Here is a 22,580-nt window from a genome sequence, read left to right as displayed (position 1 = left end):
AACCCCTTCTTACCCTTGCTATCTTCTTACCGTTCCTCAATATCCTGTTTTCTCTCTTTTCTAGTCCTCTCCTTACTCTCCTGTCAATAGTCTTTCTAGGAAAGATTAGTTGAAAAAGGGAGCAGAGGCTCCGTTAGGAATTGTTGAAGAATTAAAAGCCTTCAAACGCCATCTCCATCGATCTGAGACAAAATAAACTGTATACAAGTTTGCAACATTTTGAATTGCTATAGATTTTTTTATGAAATGCGAATCAGAATCTACATTGATTATCGTAAACTGGTGTGACAAACCACATTTTCAATCTTTTAACCCCTTATCAGGATGACTTACTGGATTGACAACGAAATTGATGAATTTACTTCAATGATTGTTGAAAATGTATTTATGACCAAATGACAAAATATGAAATATGTAAGAAAACATTATTTTGACGGTACCTCAAGGTCAATGGAATTGAAAATGTTTACTTTTCTTTATAGATTGAATTACTGATATTATTCTGTTTACACAAAGTTTTTCCTGTATTTCCCACCCAGCTATTGTTTATTTAGAAAAAAATTTAAAATATTAAATTTCATATTTTAAAAGTTCAGTATTTTAAAAGTGGTAAAAGATCTTTGAATGACGCTCAAGAATAGATTTTGCTTAATTGTATCTTGGTCGGACTTGATCCATCAAGACTGCACAAGTCTGTCGACATATGTAGAGATTCAGCAGGCATCTTTTTATTAAAACCCATAACCAATGTCCGATGCGGTGTACGGCCAAGGATGAACGATACCAAAGAGGACAACAGAAGAACCAACCTAGCGTTGGTCAGAACACGTGCAATCTAAAAAAATTGGAATAAAATAAGGTCTTGTGGGATGGCACAAACTAAAGTTACACATTTCAGCTTTATATCTTACATTTTAGAATGTACCAAATTATGTATTATTTATATCTTCAGATTGTTCCGTACGATTCAGATAATACTGTTCGTATCAGCTCTATATCTTATATTTCAGATTATACCATGCGTATAAGCTTTATATCTTAGATTTCATATTGTACCATACGTATTAGCTATATATCTTCTGGTTCAGATTGTACTATACGTATCAGCTATATATCCGATACTTCTGATTTGACTATGCGTATTAGCTATATCTCTCCTGTTTCAGATTGTACCATACGTATCAGCAACAGGAAAAGTAGAAGCTAAACTTGTAAAGTTTAAAAACAGAGAAGGTAAACAATATGACGGATCGTGTTGTGATGCCGCAGGTTGGGGATGGTTCTTTTCCGCTTCTGATTGTGATTCTAATAAATGTGATCATAAATTTGTTATCTGTCTGGGCAACGTCACAGAGTAAGTATAATTTGGTTATTTTGATAATGTTTAATTTAATTTAATTTAATTTAATTTAATTTAATTTAATTTAATTTAATATTATTTTATTTTATTTAATTTAATTTAATTTAATTTAATTTAATTTAATTTAATTTAATTTGATTTTATTTTATTTTATTTTATTTTATTTAATTTTATTTTATTTTATTTTATTTTATTTTATTTTATTTTATTTTATTTTTTATTTATTTTTCAAAAAGGTCGCCAATTTCTATTTAACAAACATGACTGTATGCGGCAGTTCAGTTTCGATTCCCTGAACGATAGGGATTAATAAGAAGCTTGATTCAATTACTTGCATTGCAGTAGTTCACTTTACCTTAATTTTGACAAATATACATCAGTTAATGGATAGCTGATCTGAATGCTCTATCAGCACAACAATTCAGACACCTGTAATGAATGTTTAGTTAGAAAGGGGGTGGAAAAATTCACCTTTCTTGTAGGTTTAGTATATTAGAACGAATTGGCTCAGTGTATTGTGGTATCTTGAATACAAATTGCTTTATCTTCGGTTCGTGGGCAGGTGATAAGGCAACTGGAATGGTACAACTGGAAAATAATTGATTATGCTCTCACCTAATTGATGCATCAATATATTTTCATTGTAGATCCAGTGATATGGAATCTTGTGAATTTGGTCGTCAAGAAACAGAGCCAATAGAGTCAAATGAGATCATATTTGATGATAGAATCGGAATAACAACGAACCCTTTAAGTTTTGGCTTTAATCAGTGGCCAGTGAGTATAAAAACAGTTCCTGATAACATCATGCCACTACTGTGCTTAATATTAACATCGGCAAATTAAAACATGCTGAAATTTATGATTTAATAGAGAGCAAAATCTCTTAACCAGAATATCGCTGGTCTACTATTAGGTTTGAACCACGATTTAATTGTCGGAAGTAGCAATTGCTGCCATGTAAATATTCGAAAATGCAGTCTTTCGCCTTTCTTTAAAAGAAATAGGCTTTAAATCAGTGGTTCCTAAACTTTTTTCAGCCGTCACACCCATAGAGAAATCATTTACAATCATTTAAACTCCTCATCTCAATGTTTTTTTTTTCAGGGTGTTGTTAAAGTCAAAATTGATGTATTAGATGACGATGTTGGAAAGAGTAGTTTTATTGATCATTTTGAGTATCAATATACTACTAAACAAATGACTAGAGAAATTGATGCTCCAAGTAAAAAACTTGATTTAAGAGGCAGAAATACTAAGTGAGTATGGCATTACATAACGTGCTGCCTTTCACCCATTACCTCTATCTACATTTCAGGTGCTATATAGGCCGTTTTGGTGGTGAAGCATCTTAATGCATTCCATTTCATTTTTCGTTTCCATCTACAATTGTTTCACAGAATATAGTACTATTTTTATAATGGTACTTCTTTATATATTTTAGTTTTGATTAACGGCTCTGGGAATAATCATTTTTTATCGACGTAGATTGTCGATCCCGCCCATCAGCTTCTCTGAACATTCGTATGTACATAATTGTCTTGTGAACACAACCGAGGCTACAATTTTGATCCGATTTCGATGAACGTGTTAGGTTTACCTGATTTGTCGATGAATTTTCTTTTGAGTTATTACCCTTGGATCAGCAAAAATACGTCAAAATTAGCACGTGAATGCGATCGATACTAAGCGTTTGATGCAATTGCGACGACACTTGATATGTACTGTTAGGATATCTTGAACAAGTTTGTTTTTAAGGAACATTTTTACTTATAAATTTCAGTTTCGACATTGTATTAAAAGTTTACTGTGATTTGAATTATTATGGTGAAGATTGTAATGTATTTTGTGAAGCTAAAGATGATAACACTGGTCATTTTATTTGTGAACCAGATACTGGTAATAAACTCTGTATTCAAGGTAAATACGACTACCTTGTTAGGCAATCACCTTTAATTGTAATTTTTAGATAAAAAAAAAATGACTCTTGCTCATCTTCTGCATTTTGTTTCAAATGTGGACGGGATCAAGTCAGATGATCCTACTGGTAACTAGGAAAAAGAAAGTTTCGATCTTTGAAGCAAATTTCTATACATTTTAGATAAGTTTGGTTACTTATTAGCCGCACATGTTATGGCATGACAGAAGAACTATTGTTTCTGTTTTTCAGGATGGTCCGGAGATGATTGTATGACTAATATTGATGACTGTGTTGGTCACAGATGTTTTGGTGGTGCTACATGTAAAGATGGCATCAACTTTTATACATGTTTATGTCCTTCCGGTCGAACAGGTAATAACCAATATCTATCAGTGTTGGTTGTAATGGCGTATTTGAGTAATTTTCGGGCAATGGATGACGAGTAAAGAACATAAACACATACGAGTAATATTTTGTCTTAAGGTGTTGTATGCAAGAATGAAGGATTTCACCCAGAGTAATAAGTAATGCGTACATACGAGTAACAATCTTCTATCTATATTTTGTATAGGTGTTGTATGTGATGGCGAAATCAATGAATGTGCCAGTAATCCATGTACCAATGGTGGAAGATGTGTTGATTCTGATGGAACCTATACATGTGAATGTGAACCTGGATTCACTGGTCCACAATGTGACGTTGATATTGATGAATGTGAAAGCTCTCCCTGTGTAAATTCGGTAAGTTTTGTTGCGATTGTTTCGATAGTTGTTTTCAGATAACGAATTTATACGGAGCTCGTGGTCGATAACTCAAAACTTAAACCATCCTTGAAAAGTCTTAAATTTGTTAAAAGAGATGGAAGAATTTGTATCAAAAGTATTATTGAAATAGTTAAAATCTTTATAAAAAAAATTGAATACATAAACTCCATAAACAGCTTTTTACTTTTCATTTTTTTAAATAAGATTTGTTTATCATATGAAAAATATAATAATGTAAAACAAAGACGAGATCAAATATTTTACTGCACGAGTTCAATAGTGTTATTTTTGATTTTTTATAGTAAATTTTAGATAAAAAAATTATAAATCATGTTATGCCAATGTTGTTTAGTACAGGGTGAATGAAAAAGAAGTGTATTGTACATAATATTGCATAAATCTATATTATAACCCTACTATGCATCTCGTAGTTATTGCTTTTATTTACATATTTATCATTGCTTTAGCTTAATCTTGTTTTTTGCTTCGTATCTTAAAATTGATATAAATAGTAGCTTCAAGTTCTGAGAAATGAACAATGCTTATTATTTTGCTATTCTGCTTGCTTCAATGTACCTATTTTATAACTATTTTTGACTAACTTGAAGTGGTAAGTTTGCACGAGAAATTATTATGTTTAATCCTCCTCAGATTTAAAACAATTCTACTGCAAAACCCAAAAGTTTTTTTAAAGCTTGCCTTAATTTATGTCGACTAAGTAATCTTGTATGTATTCTTTTGAAATGAATGGAGTTTTACATCCTACTTTTCTGCACTGTACGCCATGCCGGGTGCAATGAAGGAAATTTTGCCAGGACAGCGGCTTCAGTCTGCTGCTTTTCGATTTCGAACTGTCGAGGGATCTTTTACTTGCACAGCCTGTAGCACACGGGGCCTCGCTTAATTGTCCCATCTGAACCACTAGACGCTTTTTCCACGTCAGCACCTCTTACCTGCATCACTGATAGGACATAGGGAAACCAGGTTGAAAAAATCCGAACGTATCATCTCGACCTATGTCGGGATTGTGTTTGCTTTTGAATAGAAATATTAATGCGAAAAGTTACTGAGGAAATCAATAAAATCTTTTGATTATCTAATACCATGAACAAACATATAATAAGGTAATTTAAGTAGAATCAAAGATGTCTCTTTTTTGCAGGGCACATGTATTAGTGGTAAAAATGGCTACACATGTAATTGTAGTCCAGGTTATACGGGTAATAGATGTGAATTTGATATAAATGAATGTGCAAGTCTACCGTGTGTACATGCGACTGGCTGTAAAGATCTAGTAAATGACTATATTTGTTACTGTTCACCAGGATATGCTGGTAAGATCATCTTCATACACATAATAGCAGTGACTCAACTACCAAAGGGACTGGTTGAACCAAGTTCACGGACCTCCGGCCCTAAGGGTATCTCCACCCCCATAAAAAATACAAGATGGCATATATGTTACAAATTTCCCGGGGGAGGAGCCCCAACCCACTTAAGTCCACGGACCCCCACTCATCTAGTCAATGACATATAGAGGCGTAAGAGCTGGAAAGTGTTTTCAGGTTTAGACGACATCCATGAATATCTAAGCCATTCAAAAATGATCTCACTTGTGTGGATTCTGAAAATTTTGAAAAGACCTCACAGCATACCAACAGAATACGCTCCATATTTAAGCCATTTGGGTCTGATGATATGTTCATAAATTCATTAGTGACTTTTTTTTCTTTTTAGGTAAAAATTGCGAACTTGAAGCATTTGCCTGTGCCAGTACACCATGTAAAAATAACGCTTATTGTCAAGATATTGGTGATAGCTATAAATGTCATTGTCCAGATGGTACAAGTGGTAAAAACTGTGAAAATGATTTTGATGATTGCCAAGCGAACCCTTGTCAGAACGCTGGAACATGCGTAGATGAAGTTGGTGGTTATACTTGTATCTGTATACGGGGATATACCGGGGATCAATGTGAGTCACCGCTCAATCAATGTGGTAATAATCCATGTAGCAATAAAGGAGTATGTATCGATCTCTTGAATAGGTTCCGCTGTAGTTGTCCAAATGGATTCGCTGGTAGAATCTGCGAAATTAATATAGACGAGTGTAAATCGAATCCGTGTCAAAATGGTGGATTGTGTGTAGATTTAATCGATGATTTCCTGTGCAGTTGCCCTGAAGGGTTTTCCGGGATTACATGTAATGAGCAAGAACAAATACCTTCAGTGTCCCAATGTGACAAATCCACTTGCCTAAATGGAGGAACTTGTATTGATCTTGGAGATGATTATGATTGTGACTGTCTAGATGGATTCGATGGTAAAACGTGTGCTATTGTTGTTGGAAATTGTGAAAGTTCGCCATGTTTAAACGGAGCCACATGTACTGATGATGTTGATGATTTTGGAGTTTTTACTTGCCAATGCGTTTCAAGTTGGACGGGAAGTTTATGTGACACACCTTTAGACATTACAACACAACCTGCATTACCTTGTGATAGCCATCCCTGTGAAAATGGAGGGCGCTGTATTCCCGCTGGGTATAAGGATTACATTTGTATTTGTGCTGATGGGTTCGAAGGAAGTGTCTGTCATATAGCATTGATATCTGCTATTGCTCAGGATTCAACCATCCATACTACAGATTCAAGCACCAATCCTACGACCCTGACTAAAGAATCGATAACCACCCCTTCATTGACCACGATTGAAAAAATAACCACCAGTTCAAGTACTAAAATAGATGATCTAAGTTCTACTACAGCAGTTATGTCAACATTTTGCGCATCCAAGCCTTGTTTGCGTGGTAAATGTCAAGAGAGTACCCAAAGTTTTAAGTGTACTTGTGATCCAGGATTTGCTGGCAAATACTGTGAAATAAATGTAGATGAATGTGCAAGTGAACCGTGTTTAAATCAAGGTACATGTATTGATGGAGATGATAAATTTGTATGTGTCTGTATTGCGGAATGGACAGGGAAACGTTGTGAAACGTCAGTAGCTACTACTGATGCCGTTTCAACTCTAGAGATGGTAGATGTTACTACAGAAGAAGAAACGGCCCTGACTAAAGAATCGATAACTTCCACTTCATTGACCACGATTGAAAACTTAACCACCAGTTCAAGTACCACAATAGATGATCTAAGTACAAGTTCTACTACAGCAGTTATGTCAACATTTTGCGCATCCCAACCTTGTTTGCGTGGTAAATGTCAGGAGAGTACGCAAAGTTTTAAGTGTACTTGTGATCCAGGATTTGCTGGCAAATACTGTGAAATAAATGTAGATGAATGTGCAAGTGAACCGTGTTTAAATCAAGGTACATGTATTGATGGAGATGATAAATTTGTATGTGTCTGTATTGCGGAATGGACAGGGAAACGCTGTGAAACGTCAGTAGCTACTACTGATGCCGTTTCAACACTGAAGATGGTAGAAGTTACTACAGAGGAAGCAACGGATAGTGACATGTTAAGCACAACATCAATAGCCATATCTAGCACTGAACAGCAAACTATTACAGATCCGTCTGCTTCAAACACCATACCTATTTCTTCAACCGAAATTACAGTACAACGTGATTCTTCTACGATGGATTCTTCTACGGTGTCAAACCAAGACAGTTACTCATATACTTCAGACACTTTATCTTTATCCACTGTATCGAAGCAGGGAACTGCCTCCTCCCAAACGATAACCCTTCTATCGGTAACACCTGAAGTAAGTGACCAACCCACGGTGTCTGTTTCTTCTTGGGTTACATCTGATAACACAGTTACGGATATCCACACAACCACTATGAGCACAGGAGCAACATTAGAAAGTGATGAACCTACAACAGATTCGACACTTTTACCGAGTGAAAAAGACTCGGACACATCTTCCACCACTCAATCTTTTACTATTGATATAGATCCAAACAAACAATTACCTTCAGAGGAGGCAAAATTTGATACCTCTGATAGCAGCTCAACAACAGGCATCCACGAATCCGTTACTGATGCATCCACAAAAGTATTATCAGAAAGTGACCAATCTACCAGAGACACTACTACCCGATCGTACACTGTTCTATTAGATCTAGACGAAAAACTAAATACACGGGAACTTTCAACCTCCATAGAAATTGCAACCTCTGATAGCACAGAAACAGAGCCATCTACTGATATAACAACGCAAATGGTTTCTGGATCCAAAACTAATACTGTGGATAGTGTAACTATACAGAATTACTCAACTGACGTTACATCACCATCAACTGATTCGAAATCTGTCACCAGCTCAATATTTCATACAAAAGACGTATCCACTACAGGGATAGCGTCTTCAGGATCAACGTCTGATACAATTGCAAGTACCTCGACAGATGTCAAAATGGATATTACAGGTTCGACACAAGGTGAGACAACTGTATCATCAAGCACATCTTCTCTACCTAGACAAGACACAACTTTTGACATCACCTCTCCAAAGACTGTTTTACCTGACACCTCTTCAAATGACACTTTTGTATCATACACTATTGCACCTAACGTTGGAACACAAGACACTGCACAAGAAACCACCAAAATAATCAATGCCGCACCAGACACAAGTATAACTCACAGTACTGTACTAAATGACACGACATCAATAACCTCTGAATCAAACACTAATATCCTTGACGACACTTCTAGGAAGAGCATGACGACATTAGAGACTGCAGTTAACTACACCGATCAAAACAATTATTCTTCATCCTATAGTACAACGCTAGGCAGTATTACACCCATTACATTCCCATTAGAAACTCAATCAGAAGAATCTGATTCAAAATACACTTCTGAAACAAATAGTGCTGCACAAACTGTATCAGATTTTACAACTAAAGACAATGCTAAAGCAGAAGCTTCAGAAGCCCCAACTTTACACCCTACTTCATATTTGAACAAAAACGCCTATACCACACTTATACCCATTATAAACACCTCTTTTACTGAAAGTAGTACTTCAGGTTTGGAGGCAAAGGACTCAGCCGTTGTTGATGCTTCTACAACAGAAAAAAGTGACCATACAACGGCCTCACACATTCCCACAACAGATACCGAATTCATGGAAAATACTTCAGTACATACAACTATGATAGACACCACGAATATGATAGAAACTACATTAGCTACATCATCAGAAATTGCAACAGGCGATAAAACTACCAGATACATTAAAGACACTTATCTCACGACTTCACCATCAACAAAAGCTCTCTCGCCATCTACAACTGACAAGTATCCTACTATGTTAAGTACAGCACGCACAACGTTGTTCTCAAGAGTCCCAATCACATCCTGTGTGCCAAACCCGTGTATGAATGGAGCACGATGTCTCTATAGTCCCAGAAGAGGGTTTGTGTGTAAATGTGCAAGGGGATTTTCAGGAAAGTATTGTGAATTAGGTGAACGATTCACATCTAAAGAAACAGATAAATTCGATATCAAAACTGATACATTTGAATCAACTACAATATCTGATATCACATTTGATACATTTGAATCTACAATAAGAGATATAACGTCTGATATATCCGAAAGAACAAAAATTACTGATATAACAACTGATACATCTGAATCTACTACAACATCCGAATTAAGAACAAATACAACTGAAAAGTCTACAATATTTGATACCACATCTGATATAACCGCAACAACTACAATACCAGATATAACAAATGATACATCAGAATCATTCACAATATCTGATGAAACAACTGATTCATCTGAAACAACTACAATATCTGATACAACAACTGATACATCTGAAACAACTACAATATCTGACATAACAACATCTGATACATCTAAATCCACTTCAATACCTGATGTTACATCTGATATATCCGAAACAACTACAAACCCAGATGAAACAACTGGTACACGTGGATTTACTATGATATCTGATAATAGAGCTGGTACATCTAAAACGATTACAATATCTAATATAACATCTGATACATCAGAAACTACTTCACTACCTGATATTATATCTGATATATCCGACACAACTAAAATTCCAGATAAAACAACCGATACATCTAAATCTATATCAATATCCGATATAACATCTTATTCATCAAAATCTACTGCAGTATCTGACATTAGAACTGGTATTCCTGAAACGACTACACTATCAGGGATGACGTCTGATACACTCACAATATCTGATAAAACAACTGATACAGCTGAAACGACTACAATGTCTGACATAACAACATCTGATACATCTAAATCTACTACAGTATCCGATATAAGACTAAATACAACGGAAACGTCTACAATATCTGATATGATAACATCTGATACATCTAAATCTACTACAGTATCCGATATAAGACCAAATACAACGGAAACGTCTACAATATCTGACATAACAACATCTGATACATCTAAATCTACTACAGTGTCCAATATAAGACCAAATACAACGGAAACGTCTACAATATCTGATATAATAACATCTGATACATTTAAATCTACAACAGGATCTGACATTAGAACTGATACATCTAAAACGACTACATTATCTGAAATATCTGAAACAACTGTAATTCCACATATACCAACTGATACGTCTGAATCTACCACAAAATCTGATATACAAACTGATACACCTGAAACAACTCCTATATCTAAATCGACTAAGCTAAGAGATATAACATCTGATATATCGGAAATAACTAAAACTCCTGATATAACAACTGATACATCTGAATCTACTACAATATTCGATAAAACAACTGATACATCTAAAACTACTTCAATATCTGATAAAACAACTGATATATCTGAAACTACTACAATATCTGATACAAGTACTGATACATCTGAAATGATTACAATATCTGATACAACGACTGATACATCTGAAACGACTACAATATTTGATAAAACAACTGATATATCTGAAACTACTACAATATCTAGTAAAACTACTGATTTATCTGAAATGACTACAATATCTGATACAACAACTGATACATCTGAAACTACTACAATATCTGATACAAGTACTGATATATCTGGAACTACTACAATATCTGATACAACTACTGATACATTTGAAACGACTACAATATCTGATAAAACAACTGATATATCTGAAACTACTACAACATCTGTTACAACAACATATATATTTGAAACAACTACAATATCCGATACAACAACTGATACATCTGAAACTACTACAATATCTGATAAAACTACTGATTCATCTGAAACAACTACAATATCCGATACAACAACTGATACATCTGAAACGACTACAATATCTGATACAACAACTGATACATCTAAAACAACTACAATATCTGACACTACAACTGTAACATCTAAAACAACTACAATATCTGATACAAAATCTGATACATCTAAATCTACTACTATATCTGATATTACATCTGATATATCCGGCACAACTAAAATTCCAGATAAAACAACTGATGCACATGAATCTACTACAATATCTGATACAACAACCGATACATTTGAAACGATTTCACTAAGAGATATAACGTCCGATATATCCGACACAACTAAAACTCCTGATTTAACAACTGATACATCTGAATCTACTACAAAAACTGGTAAAATAACTGATACATCTAAAACAACTACACTATCTGATATAACACCTGATACATCTGAAACAACTAAAATATCTGATACAACAACGGACACATCTGAAACGATTTCACTAAGAGATATAACGTCCTATATATCCGACACAACTAAAACTCCTTATTTAACAACTGATACCTTCGAATCGACTTCAATCTCAGATAAAACAACTGATACATCTAAAACGACTTTAATATCTGATACGACATCTGATACATCTAAATCGACTACACTAAGAGATACGACGTCTGATAAATTCGAAACGACTAAAATAACAACTGATACATCGGAATCTACTAAAATATCCGAAATAAGAACAAATAGATTTGATATCACATCTGATATATCCGCAACAACTACAATACCAGATATAGCAACTGATACATCTGAAATGACTACACTATCTGATAGAACGACAATTGCTACATTAAAATCCACTTCAGTACATGCTGTTACATCTGATATATCTGAAACAAACCCAAATAAAACAACTGGTACATATGGATTTACTATGATATCTGATAATAGAGCTGGTACATCTAAAACGATTACAATATCTAATATAACATCTGATACATCAGAAACTACTTCACTACCTGATATTATATCTGATATATCCTACACAACTAAAATTCCAGATAAAACAACCGATACATCTAAATCTATATCAATATCCGATATAACATCTGATACATCTAAATCTACTACAGTATCTGACATTAGAACTGGTATTCCTGAAACGACTACACTATCAGGGATGACGTCTGAAAAATCTGAAACTGTAAATCCACATATAACAACTGATACATTTGATTCTACTACAAAATTTGGTATATCCACTACAATATCTGATATGCCATCTGATACATTTGAATCTACTGCAATATCTGATGAAATAACTGATGCATCTGAAATGACTACAATATCTGATACAAGGATTGATACATCGAAATCTACTACACTTAGAGATATAACTTATGATAAAACCCAAACGACAAAAATTCCTAATATTAGAACTGATTCATCTGAATCTACTACAAAATTCGATATAAGAACTGATGCGTTTGAAACGATCACACTATCTGATGTAAAAGCTGATACATCTGAAACGGCTACTTTGTATGATATAACATCTGATACATCTGAAATTACTACAATGATTGATATCAGATCTTATACACTTGAATCCACAATATATAAAACAACTGATATGACAGAAACAATCACAGTATCTGCAGCATCTTCTGATATAGCTGAATTGACTACAATATCTGAAAAAACAAATGATACAGCTGAAATGACAACAATATCTGGCATTTCACCTGACTCATCTAAGATTCCATTATTATCTAATATAACAACTGATCGATCGAAAACATCTACAACATCTGATAAAACAATTGATACTTCTGAAATGACTACAACAATTGATATCAGATCTGATACATCTGAACCTACAATACCCGATAAAACAACTGATACATCTGAAACGACTTCATTATCTGATACAACAACTGATACATCTGAAACAACTACAATATCTGGTATAACAACTGATACAACTGAAACTACTACAATATCTAACAAAACAGCTGATACATCTGAACCTACTACAATATCTGATACAACAATTGATACATCTGGAACTACTACAATATCTGATGTATCGTTTGATACAGCTGAAATGACTACAGTATCTGACATTACACATGCATCATCTGATAGAACTACTGATACATCTGAAACGACTACAATATCTGATACAACTACTGATACATCTGAAACGACTACACTATCTGATACAACTACTAATAAATCTGAAACGGCTACAATATTTGATAAAACTACTGATATATCTGAAACTACTACAATATCTGATAAAACTACTGATTCATCTGAAACTACTACAATATCTGATACAACAACTGATACATCTGAAACAACTACAATATCTGGTACAACAACTGATACAAGTACTGATACATCTGAGATGACTACAATATCTGATACAACTACTGATACATCTGAAACGACTACAATATCTGATACAACTACTGATACATCTGAAACTACCACAATATCTGATACAACAACTGATACATCTAAAACTACTACAATATCTGATAAAACAACTGATACATCTGAAACTACTACAATATATGATACAACAACTGATATATCTGAAACTACTACAATATCTGATAAAACTACTGATTCATCTGAAACTACTACAATATCTGATACAACAACTGATACATCTGAAACAACTACAATATCTGGTACAACAACTGATACAAGTACTGATACATCTGAAATGACTACAATATCTGATACAACTACTGATACATCTGAGACGACTACAATATCTAACAAAACAACTGATACATCTGAAACTACTACAATATCTGATAAAACAACTGATATATCTGAAACTACTACAATATCTGATAAAACAACTGACATATATGAAACTACTACAATATCTGATAAAACAACTGATATATCTGAAACTACTACAATATCTGATACAAGTACTGATACATCTGAAATGACTACAATATCTGATACAACTACTGATACATCTGAAACTACTGCAATATCTAATACAACAACTGATACATCTGAAACAACTACAATATCTGGTACAACAACTGATACAAGTACTGATACATCTGAAACTACTACAATACCTAATAAAACTACTGATTCATCTGAAATGACTACAATATCTGATACAAAAATTGATACATCTGAAACGACTACAATATCTGATACAACAATTGATACATCTGAAACTACTACAATATCTGATAAAACAACTGATATATCTGAAACTACTACAATATCTGATACAAGGACTGATACATCTGAAATGACTACGATATCTGACACAACTACTGATACATCTGAAACTACTACAATATCTGATACAACTACTGATACATTTGAAACGACTACAATATCTGATAAAACAATTCATTCGTTTGAAATGACCACACTACCAGATGTAAGAGCTAATACATATAAAACGATTACTTTATATGATATAACATCTGATACAACGGAAACTCATATCACAACTGATACATCTACAACAAAATCCGATTTAACATCTGATACATCCGTATCTACTACAATATCTGATATTAGAGATTCGACTAAAACAACCACACAACCTGATATAGCATCTGATATACCCCAAATAACTACAATTCCGCATAAAACGACTGATACATCTGAATCTACTACAGTATCAGATATTAGAACTGAAACATATGAAACGACTACACCATCGAATATGAGGTCTGAAATATCCGAAACAACTATAATTCCACATATTAAAACTGATACATCTGAATCTATGTCTGAAACGACTTCAATATCTAATACAACAACTGATATTACGACTACACTAAGAGATAGAACGTCTAATATATCTGAAACAACTAAAACTCCTAATATTAAAAGAACTGATATATTTGTATCTGCTACAACTACAATATCTGGTACAACAACTGATACAAGTACTGATACATCTGAAAGGACTACAATATCTGACACAACAGCTAATACATCTGTAACGACTACAATATCCGATACAACAGCTGATACATCTGAATCGACTACAATACCTGATATAACATTTGATGCATCTGAAACGACTACAATATCTGATACAACAACTGATACATCTGAAACAACTACAATATCTGAAACAACAACTGCTACATCTGAAACGACTAAAATATCTGATACAACAACTGATACATCTGAAACGATTTCAGTAAGAGATATAACGTCCGATATATCCGACACAACTAAAACTCTTGATTTAACAACTGATACATCTGAATCTACTAAAATATCTGATATCACATCTGATGCATTCGAATCTGATACATCTAAAACGACTACAATAAGAGATATAACGTCTGATATATCTGAAAGAACCAAAATTACTGATATAAAAACTGATACATCTGAATCTACTACAATATCCGAAATAAGAACAACTATAATTCCGCATATAACAACTGATACATCTAAAACTGCTACTGTATCTGATATCAAAACTGATACATCTACACTATCGGATATGACGTCTGAAATATTGGAAACAACTATAATTCCACATATAACAATTAATACATCTGAATCTACTACAAAAACTGGTAAAATAACTGATACATCTAAAACCACTAAACTATCTGATATAACACCTGATACATCTGAATCGACTACAATATCTGATACAACAACTGATACATCTGAAACAACGACTTCACTAAGAGATATATCCGAAACAACTAAAAATCCTGATCTAACAACTGATACATCTAAATCTACTAAAATATCCGATAACACATCTGATGCATTCGAATCTACTGCAATATCCGATAAAACAACTATTTCAATATCTGATACGACTAAAACGACTACAATAAGAGATATAACGTCTGATAAATTCGAAAAGACTCAAATTACTGATATAACAACTGATACATCTGAATCTACTACAACATCCGAAATAAGAACAAATACAACTGAAACGTCAACAATATTTGATACCACATCTGATATATCCACAACATCTACAATATCAGATATAACATCTGATACATCAGAATCATTCACAATATCTCATAAAACAACTGATACAGCTGAAATGACTACACTATCTAAATCTATATCAATATCCGATATAACATCTGATACATCTAAATCTACTACAGTATCTGATATTAGAACTGGTATTCCTGAAACGACTACACTATCGGATATGACGTCTGAAAAATCTGAAACAGTAAATCCACATATAACAACTGATACATCTGATTCTACTACAAAATTCGATATAAGAACTGATGCGTTTGAAACGATCACACTATCTGATGTAAAAGCTGATACATCTGAAACAGCTACTTTATATGACATAGCATCTGACACATCTGAAATTACTACAATGATTGATATCAGATCTTATACACATGAATCCACAATATATAAAACAACTGATATGACAGAAACGATCACAGTATCTGCAGCATCTTCTGATATAGCTGAATTGACTACAATATCTGAAAAAACAACTGATTCAGCTGAAATGACAACAATATCTGGCATTTTACCTGACTCATCTAAGATACCATTATTATCTAATATAACAACTGATAGATCGAAAACATCTACAACATCTGATAAAACAATTGATACATCTGAAATGACTACAACACTTGATATCAGATCTGATACATCTGAACCTACAATACCCGATAAAACAACTGATACATCTGAAATGACTGCAACAATTGATGTATCGTCTGATACAACTGAAATGACTACAGTATCTGACATTACACCTACCTTATTTGAAACTCCTTTAATGTCTAATATAATTGAAAGATCGAAAACGACTACAATACAAGATTTAACAACTGATTCATCTGAATCATTTACATTAACTGATACAACAACTGATACATCTGAAACGACTACACTATCGGATATGACGTCTGAAATATCCGGAACAACTATAATTCCGCATATAACAACTGATACATCTAAAACTGCTTCTGTATCTGATATCAAAACTGATACATCTACACTATCGGATATGACGTCTGAAATATTGGAAACAACTATAATTCCACATATAACAATTAATACATCTGAATCTACTACAAAAACTGGTAAAATAACTGATACATCTAAAACCACTAAACTATCTGATATAACACCTGATACATCTGAATCGACTACAATATCTGATACAACAACTGATACATCTGAAACGACTTCACAAAAAGATATATCCGAAACAACTAAAAATCCTGATCTAACAACTGATACATCTGAATCTACTAAAATATCCGATATCGCATCTGATGCATTCGCATCTACTGCAATAACCGATAAAACAACTATTTCAATATCTGATACGACTAAAACGACTACAATAAGAGATATAACGTCTGATAAATTCGAAAAGACTCAAATTACTGATATAACAACTGATACATCTGAATCTACTACAACATCCGAATTAAGAACAAATACAACTGAAACGTCAACAATATTTGATATCACATCTGATATATCCGCAACATCTACAATACCAGATATAACATCTGATACATCAGAATCATTCACAATTTCTAATAAAACAACTGATACATCTGAAACGACTACTCTATCCGATAGAACACCAACTGATACATTTAAATCCACTTCAGTACCTGATATTACATCTGATATATCCGACAGAACTAAAATTCCAGATATAACTGATACATTTGAATCTACTACAAATTCTGGTTTAATCAGTGATGCATCTAAAACTACTGCATTATCTTATATAACATCTGATACATCCGAAACGACTATGATAAGAGATATAACGTCTGATAAAAACGAAACGACTACAACTTCAGATATAACATCTGATACATCTGAATCAACTACAAAATCCGTTATAAGAAACAATACAACTGAAACGACATTAATATCTGATATAACATCTCATGCACCTGAATCTACTACAATATCTAATATTAAAACTGGTACACCTGAAACCGATACTCCATCGGATATAACATATGCTATGTCAGAAACAACTACAATTCAAAGTATAACAACTGATACACCTGAATATACTACAAACTCTGATGTAAGAACTGAATCATCTGAAGCGATTACTTTATTTGATATAATATATTTATCGTCTGAGACGACCACATTGTCTGATGTAACAACTGACACATCTGAAACGATTTCATTGTCTGATATAAGAACTGATACATCTGAATTGACTCCAATAATTACATCTGATACATTTGAATCTACTTCAACACCCGATAAAACAATTGAAAAGACCAGAGTATCTAATATAACTTCTGATACATCTAAAAGTACTACAATATCTGAAAAAACAACTGATACAGCTGAAATGACTACAGTATCTGATTTGACACCTGACTCATCTGAACTTACTACAATATCTGTTTCACGTCAAACGGCTACACAACGGGATATAACATCTGATATATCAATTCAAGATGAAACCACTGATATTTCTGAATCATTTACAATATATGATAAAACAATTGATACAATTGAATCAACTACAATATCTGATAAAAGAACTGATATGACTACGATATCCGAAATAACAAGTGATACATCTGACAAGACGTCAATATCTGATATAACAACTGATACATTTGGAACGCCTGCTATTGCACTTGACTCCTCTGAAGTAGCTTCAAACTTTGATATAACAACTGAAACGACCACAATATCTAAAACAACAGGTACGTCTGATACATCTGATACATCTGAAACTACTACAAAAACTGATAAAATACTTGATACAACTATAATATCTGACATTACACCCTCTGAAACAACTACATTATCTGAAAAAACATCTGGTGCATCTGAAACAAATACAATATCTGATACAACTAAAATTTCTGATACAACATCGGTAATATCTAAAACTACTACAGCGCCTAGTATAACAACTAAACTTCAAGATAAAACAACAGATACGACTACAATTTTTGATAAAACACCTGATACATCTAAAACGACTACAATATCTGATTTATCACCCGATAGATCTAAAACGACTACCTTATCTGACATAACATATGATATCCCCGAAACTACTAAAATTTCAAGTATAAGAGCTGATTCATCTGAATCTAACACAGTTGCTGATAAAACAGCTGATACATTTGAAACGACTACAATACCAGATATTACATTTGATTTGACTGATGCAATTGAAAGAACTGCACTATCGGATATAACAATTGAGACGTTTGAAACGACTACATTATCTAATATTACACCCGACTCCTCTGAACCGACTGCATTATCTCATAAAAGAACTGATGCAACTGAAGCGACTACAATGTCTGATTTATTAGATACAACTACAATTTCAGATATAAGAACTGGTGTATCTGAATCTACTAATCTAAACTTAGATATAGCAACTGATATATCCGAAACGACCACACTTTCTGATATTAAAACAGATACATCTGAATCTACTACAAAATTCGATATTGCAGCAGATACACCTGAAACAACTACAATATCTGATATAACACATTATACATCTGAAACAACTGATATATCCGAAACTTCTGAATCTACTACAACATCTGATATTACATCTTATACATCTAAAACTACTACAATGTCTGATAAGACAACTGATACATCTGAATTTACTACAATATCTGACATTACATCTGATACATCTAAAACTACTACAATATCTGACATTACATCTGATACATCTGAATTTACTACAATATCTGATATTACATCTAATACATCTAAAATTACTACAATGTCTGATACGACAACTGATACATCTGAATTTACTACAATATCTGATATTACATCTAATACATCTAAAACTACTACAATGTCTGATACGACAACTGATACATCTGAATCTACTACAATATCTGATATTACATCTAATACATCTAAAACTACTACTATGTCTGATAAGACAACTGATACATCTGAATTTACTACAATATCTGATATTACATCTGATACATCTAAAACTACTACAATGTCTGATGGGACAACTGATACATTTGAATTTACTACAATATCTGATATTACATTTAATACATCTAAAACTACTACAATACCTGATAAGACAACTGATACATCTGAATTTACTACAATATCTGATATTACATCTAATACATCTAAAACTACTACAATGTCTGATAAGACAACTGATACATCTAAAACTACTACAATGTCTGATATTACATCTAATACATCTAAAACTACTACAATGTCTGATAAAACAACTGATACATCTGAATTAACTACAATATCTGATATTATATCTAATACATCTAAAACTACTACAACGCCTGATAAGACAACTGATACATCTGAATCTACTACAATATCTGATATTACATCTAATACATTTAAAACTACTACAATGTCTGATAAGACAACTGATACATCTGAATCTACTACAGTACAGTATGTGGTGGGTGGTATAACATCTGATGTTTCAAACACAAGTAAAATTCCAGATATAATTACTGATACCTCTGAATTTAGTACAATATCTGATATAACGACTGATACATCTGAAACAACGACAATACCTGATATTACATCAGAAACTCTTACAATGCCAGACATCGTGCCTGAAACGACCAGAATATCTGATAAAACAACTGATACATCTGAAACGACCTTAATATTTGGCAAAACAACTGATACACTCGAAACAACTACTACATCTGATGAAACAACAGATACATCTCAAGCAACTAAAATATCGCATATAATGACTGACACATTTAGAAGGACTACAATATCTGATATATCAACTGACACATCTAAAGCTACAGCACCTGATGTAACAACTGATAAGGTTGAAAGGACTTCAATGTCTGATATACCAGCTATTATATCGGGATTAACTTCATCCCTGGTATCTACTGTTTCTGGAGAAAGGAGTGCTTTTGGTACTGATAAAGCAACTGAGCCAAGTGACGCTGCAACTGCAATGACGGAGGCCACGTCTAAATCAGGTGCAACAACTGCTTATGCCAATGAAGCCACTACGTTGTTTGATACCACTGATCTATCTGATAAAGTCTTTATTGAATCCTTTGGGAAGCAAAATGCATCCTTGGTTGAAAGGGGCGAAAACAGGAGATTGGTTACTGTATCGTCTCTCAACAACACAGATTCTACAAGTCAGTTGAGTGAAATGACGACCACCCCAGAAACAACTCAATTAACCAAAGTTGAAGACTCCAAAATGATTACCCATACTTTGCCAAGATTTGATTCTAAAACAACGATCTCGGACCAAGATTTTGAAATAACTGAGAATGGAACTCGACCAAGTACAGCAACAAATCTTACTCTTAGTCCAATGGATAAAGGTATTTTGAATGGAAGATCTCGTTCGTAGTGGTAGTTATGTAGAAGACTCTGAAAGAATGCTGAAGACAGAAATTAGTGCCTTAGTTTTTAAATATTCCTGTAAAACATAGTTGTTGCATTAGGTATACATGATAGAGCTATATTTATATTAGAATGGCTTTTAGATGGTTAATGTAGAGGCCGGCTTCTAAATTTCAGCCTATAGACAGGGAATAGTAAGCTAGATAATATTATTCAGCAACAGAAATTAAAATAATCCAACATTGGTGTTTGTGTTATTTTTGTGATATGTATCGCCTACCCCGTATAGTTTGCAATACCCTAGATTAAAATAACAGCCGGGTCTGCTAAATGTAGGCCTACTTTGGATTTATTTGTCCCAAAAATCGCATCAATATTTGAAAATTTATTACGAATTTCTATATCTCTCCGAATGACTTGTAAGTATAAATATTATTTCGATATCGGATTAAAATTATGAATGAAGACATGAAAATGGTCATCTTTACTATGCTATTACGAGCTTCGTGCTTGACTGCAATGGTCACCATTCTTGTATCATAGAAGTTTATAAATGCAGCGATTTGATTGGGTCGTACGCTAGCGTATATAGCCAATCAGATGCCTCGACAGAGAGTGAAGACAAAGCCATAATGTTTACAGCCTATCTGTCAAGGGATGTAATTGTCTAGCGTGTTATCTAATCAAATGGCTACATTCCTTGAATATTGACTATTCCAGTCAAGGTATTGGTACGAAGTAATAGCTTGACATTTGGAAGATACATTTTAAACAAAGATAATATCTTGCTTATAAGACATATAGAAGTAGAAATATTACAATAAAACACTAAGATATATGGATATACTACTTCTGCATCTATTACATACTACGTTTCGGAACACATACAGGTAACTTTC

At 33.4% G+C, this 22,580-nt stretch overlaps 3 protein-coding genes across 3 annotated transcripts; all 3 read left to right on the top strand.

Annotated features, from left to right (window-relative positions):
• Positions 1 to 3,890: 3,890 nt before the first annotated feature.
• LOTGIDRAFT_117038 (hypothetical protein) lies at positions 3,891 to 6,256 on the top strand (the record flags this gene model as incomplete). Its single annotated transcript, XM_009055675.1, has 3 exons — positions 3,891 to 4,022; positions 5,209 to 5,380; positions 5,784 to 6,256. Coding segments are annotated over 3 exons (777 nt in total), but the record flags the coding sequence as incomplete, so codon positions are not given.
• Positions 6,257 to 10,372: 4,116 nt separating this feature from the next.
• Positions 10,373 to 11,458, top strand: LOTGIDRAFT_116915 (hypothetical protein; the record flags this gene model as incomplete). The annotated part of the gene is made up of 1 exon (XM_009055674.1): positions 10,373 to 11,458. A coding segment is annotated over one exon (1,086 nt), but the record flags the coding sequence as incomplete, so codon positions are not given.
• A 2,238-nt stretch (positions 11,459 to 13,696) lies between these two features.
• Positions 13,697 to 14,644, top strand: LOTGIDRAFT_116856 (hypothetical protein; the record flags this gene model as incomplete). The annotated part of the gene is made up of 1 exon (XM_009055673.1): positions 13,697 to 14,644. A coding segment is annotated over one exon (948 nt), but the record flags the coding sequence as incomplete, so codon positions are not given.
• Between the last annotated feature and the right edge of the window lie 7,936 nt (positions 14,645 to 22,580).

Source organism: Lottia gigantea, assembly GCF_000327385.1.
Source record: "Lottia gigantea unplaced genomic scaffold LOTGIsca_25, whole genome shotgun sequence".
Taxonomy (NCBI): Eukaryota; Metazoa; Mollusca; class Gastropoda; family Lottiidae; genus Lottia; species Lottia gigantea.
Note: the sequence above shows the minus strand (reverse complement) of the source record. Positions and strands in the feature narration are given on the sequence as shown.